The sequence below is a fragment of the Centruroides sculpturatus genome, unplaced genomic scaffold, assembly GCF_000671375.1.
Source record: "Centruroides sculpturatus isolate CEXI.00-Female unplaced genomic scaffold, Cexi_2.0 scaffold185, whole genome shotgun sequence".
NCBI classification, from domain to species: Eukaryota; Metazoa; Arthropoda; class Arachnida; order Scorpiones; family Buthidae; genus Centruroides; species Centruroides sculpturatus.
Genome location: NW_019384424.1, coordinates 628,717 through 630,221, shown reverse-complemented (window position 1 = coordinate 630,221; position 1,505 = coordinate 628,717). Strand labels below are relative to the sequence as shown.

The following is a 1,505-nucleotide window of genomic DNA, read 5'->3' as shown; positions in this document are numbered from 1 at the left end:
ATTTATATATATATATTTTTTTTAATTAGAAACATAACAGGAATTTTACAGCAGCAAAATAATTACCAAGAAATGTCTTTTCATATTTTAAAATATTACTTGAAAGATTCAAATAATAATATGAAAAAGTAAGTTAATTCAAAAAAATATAAGATTAAGTTGATATATTTAAAGAATTTACATATTTAATCTAATTTATAATTTATATTCCTAATATTTACAGTTATGAAATAATTTCAACAATACTACATAATAAAACTCTTCTAACTTACAAAGAAATGAAAGATAAGTAAGTGAACTAAACAATAATAATTTATACTTAGCTAGATGCTTCTTAACTTTCACAACACTATGTCATCCCACTAAGAATTATTTATTAACTGTAGAACATTTCCAACTTGTTCTAGAGGCCATCTTCAGGATTTTAAAAATCGTGGAACATTGATAACTGTTCTTTTTGTATAGAACAGTTAAGACACACTAATACACTCACCAACGTTAGCAATGAATTCGGAAAAAGTTGAAATAGAAGTATCCTTATGGGCAGATGTGTAAACAATAAGGATGCCACAGTATTACCCACAACATGGAAATATATGGTCAAAAAGAACTTATTAGAGAATAGTGCATAGTGTCCATACAATCAAAAACTGATATTGTAAATGTAATTTATTGTTTTCTTTATTTTTCTTTTTTTCTTTTCTATCTTTATTTTGTTATTTTAAATTGTATATATATTACTGTAATTTATTCTTTGAATTCAAATAGTTTGATATTCCAAAGAATTTTGTATTGTAAATGTGTTATTAACTGTTCTATACAAAAAGAACAGTTATCAACATTCCGTGATTTTTATAAATCTGAAGATGGCCTGTAGAACAAATTGAAAATGTTTGTTACAGTTAATAAATAATTCACGGTGGGATAAAGTGTTGTTGTGGAAGTTAACAATTTAAACATTTAATTTTTCTGTTTATTTGCTGAAAATATCATTTTCAAAATATTTAAAAATAAAAATGTAATAATATATTGTAATTTTCTTGATTTAGATTTACAGATGTTCAACAACAAATTCAAAATAGTTTTGGATCATTTAAACTCACTTCCTTTTTAAAAGAAATTAGAGACAAGGATGAAAATGGAAACCACTATCATTTTATGATGATTATATTTGGGTCCCTGGCAGCATTTTTACTTATAATTATTATAATATCCTTCATTTTCTCTAGACTCAAGTAAATATATTTGTTTTTATTATGTCATTTTTTATCATTATTATTATTGCAGTAATTATTTAGAAATTAATATTAAACAAAATTAAGTTTTTTATTTATAATAATAAACTTTATTTAATATAAATTCCATTATAATTTAATTTATATTAAATAAAAAAAACTCTTCAGAATTATTTCAGTGTTGATAAATTTCTTATTTTGAAAATGGAATAAAGACATCTTGTCATAAAATATGTATATCTATTGATTAAAATCCTAGTAACCATGGTA

The 1,505-nt window shown here is 22.4% G+C and overlaps 1 protein-coding gene across 1 annotated transcript in view; it reads left to right on the top strand.

The window, feature by feature from the left end:
• Positions 1-1,239, top strand: part of LOC111619490 — a 9,249-nt gene extending 8,010 nt beyond the window's left edge. The window contains exons 9-11 of the mRNA XM_023361219.1: positions 30-128; positions 224-289; positions 1,050-1,239. Of these exons, the coding sequence (XP_023216987.1) occupies positions 30-128; positions 224-289; positions 1,050-1,239 (355 nt within the window). The remainder of the gene's footprint in view (positions 1-29; positions 129-223; positions 290-1,049) is intronic.
• Positions 1,240-1,505: the final 266 nt, after the last annotated feature.